Raw genomic sequence first — 2,500 nt, 5'->3', positions numbered from 1 at the left:
ACTTGATAAATGAATAAGTCGTAATTTTGTTTTGAGATAAATTACTTCAGCTTTATTAATTTTATAAATTCAAACTATAAATCTTCTCGTGCATTTGCTTGATATATGTATATTTCATAATTCTATTTTGAGATGAATTAATTTATTTTAATTTCCTTTTTTTAATTAGAATGTATAATCATGTTAAAATATCTCTTTTCTGCATTGCAGTTGATCATCAACCAAGACTGAACCGACCATGGGCTCCAATTTGGCAGAGTACATCAAGAACAAACGTCTGGGTCTGGACCCGTCCCAGACCCAGAAGAGACCCCCGAAAACCAACGCCATAGATGCCCAGAAGACCCAGGAAGAGGAGAGGAAGGCCAGAGAGGAGAGAGACAGGCTGGATAGGGAAGCGAAGGAACGGAGGGATAGGGAGGAACAAGAGAGGAGAGAGAAGTACGAGAAGATGGAGCGAGAGAAGGAAGAGAGAGAGAAGAGAGAGAGGGAGGAAAGGGAAAGGAAAGAAAGAGAAAGGGAAGAAAAGGAGAGAGAAGAAAGAGAGAGAGAGGAAAGGGAGAGGGAGGAGAGAGAAAGAGAAAAGAAGGAAAGGGAAAGAAGGGAGAGAGAAGAAAAGGAAAAGGAAGAAAGGGAAAGAAAAGAAAAAGAAGAGAAAGAAAGAGAACAGAGGGAAAAAGAAGAGAAAGAAAAGAGAGAAAGAGAAACGAGAGAAAAGGCAGAAAAGAAAAGGAAAGAAAGAGAAAAGAGAGAAAAGGAAGAAAAGGAAAGAAAGGAACGGGAAAGGAAAGAGAGAGAAAGAAGAGAAAAGGAAGAGGAAGAAAGACGACGCAAGGAAGAAGAAGAGGCTAAGCAAGAACAAGAAGCGAAGAAGAAGCCGAAGGAGAAAAAGAAACCCTCGAATAAATCAGAAGAGAAAAAGAAAAAGAAACTAGACGATTTCATGGGATGGTTGACGAGTGGGAAGAAAGAGGACGTGGATAATGCTTACGACTTTTTGCACACAGACGATGAATCTGATGATGATTAGGCGATGATGAGTTGATAAGAGACGGCAGGAATACATTGAATACTGGCTATGGATAATCCAGTATACTGTAAATGAAATAAATGATCTTCAATTTATACTTACCCAAAGAAGAAGATTACAATACCAGAAGAATTTTTTTTCTTTTTTTTTGAGATTGCTTGGCCTTTACACCCAGACACGGGCTCTTGCTCACTTGCAGCCCGTAAAAAATAAATCATCATCTACCCTACTATGTGCACGAAACATGTTTCAGTGTTTCAATTTTGAGCTTGTAAAGGATAAAACCAAATAGGAAATGTGAATGTACTTTTTTCAACTAAATAGAAAACTCAATATATTTTTTTTTACAGTTGATACATAATTCATTGAGAAGTTTCCTTTTTTATTAGGTCAATTAGACAAATAAGTAATGGTTTTAAGCAAAGAATTTCTAATTGCTCTGTTTACTTCTCTATTTACATTTATGAGACTACTACAGAGATATTTTGATCAAAAAGATGTAAATTATCAACAAGTTATTAATTAATTTACTATAAAAGTTGGGTACTGGATATCAGTTAAACATATGTTAAATAGGTTTATTTCTTTATAATCTAATTGGGATGATAATGACCTGCCCTGTTAAAAGTTTGTATTAAAAAAAACAGTAAATGCATGGCAGCATTCATTCCATGATTTTTACCGTTTTAAAAACGGATTTATTGACGTAAAGGAGTGATATTACGGTCGCCAACTCGTAAAAGATAACTTAATGTAAAATTACGGTCGCCTGTATTTTACTGAAATACGGATGAGAAAAGTATATTTTTACGGAGTATTTCCGATTAAAATTGAGTATTTTTTAACAGTGTGTGCGAGCTATTCTGCAAAGAATCTTCGACGAGTGTAGATGAGTGGACACATAAAGAAGAAGCGATCCCCAGTCGCCCACATAGAATTCATGGATATCGCATCCCGAATGCTGAAGTGTTTAGCAGAAGTCTACGGTTGCAGCCTCCAGTCTTCAAGAGTTTTTATTGGTCCCGTCTGTGTTTAAAAACTAATTATTCAACGTAGAAGAATACTGTAAAACTATTGTACACTAAGTTCGAGAAGTAAAGTTAAGGAACTATACGGCATTTTACCGTCACCCACTTTGCTGAGGGTCTAAATATAAATAATTATTTGCATTGATATGAATGACTGATTAACTTTTATTAATTAAAATAATATTAAAGTGGTGCTTAATAAAGAAATAGATTTTGCCCCTAACGCATTACAATAACGAAAAACCCCGAATGTTTTAAAATGAAATTTAAACAATAATAAACGAGTTTGTACGTTATTACACTTCAAAATATAAAAGTCATTATCAGTACCTCTGATTTTTTGTTTTTCTTCACCTGTTCAGCTTCTCTTGAAATTCGATGTTATGGACTACTGTGTGTCTTTTCCTTCGAGTAGCCTACAGGTCTCCTGTCTGGTCTTCAG

At 35.4% G+C, this 2,500-nt stretch overlaps 2 protein-coding genes across 2 annotated transcripts in view; one reads left to right on the top strand and one right to left on the bottom strand.

Annotated features, from left to right (window-relative positions):
• Fnta (farnesyl transferase alpha) overlaps positions 1-2,500 on the bottom strand; it is a 239,746-nt gene that overhangs the window by 112,743 nt on the left and 124,503 nt on the right. The window lies entirely within an intron of this gene.
• Positions 226-1,050, top strand: LOC137639035 (uncharacterized). The gene has a single exon (XM_068371352.1). The coding sequence runs from the start codon at positions 239-241 to the stop codon at positions 1,028-1,030; it is 792 nt and encodes a 263-aa protein (XP_068227453.1). The 5' UTR covers positions 226-238; the 3' UTR covers positions 1,031-1,050.

This window comes from Palaemon carinicauda, chromosome 4, assembly GCF_036898095.1.
Source record: "Palaemon carinicauda isolate YSFRI2023 chromosome 4, ASM3689809v2, whole genome shotgun sequence".
Classification (NCBI taxonomy): Eukaryota; Metazoa; Arthropoda; class Malacostraca; order Decapoda; family Palaemonidae; genus Palaemon; species Palaemon carinicauda.
This window is presented reverse-complemented; position numbering and strand designations above follow the sequence as displayed.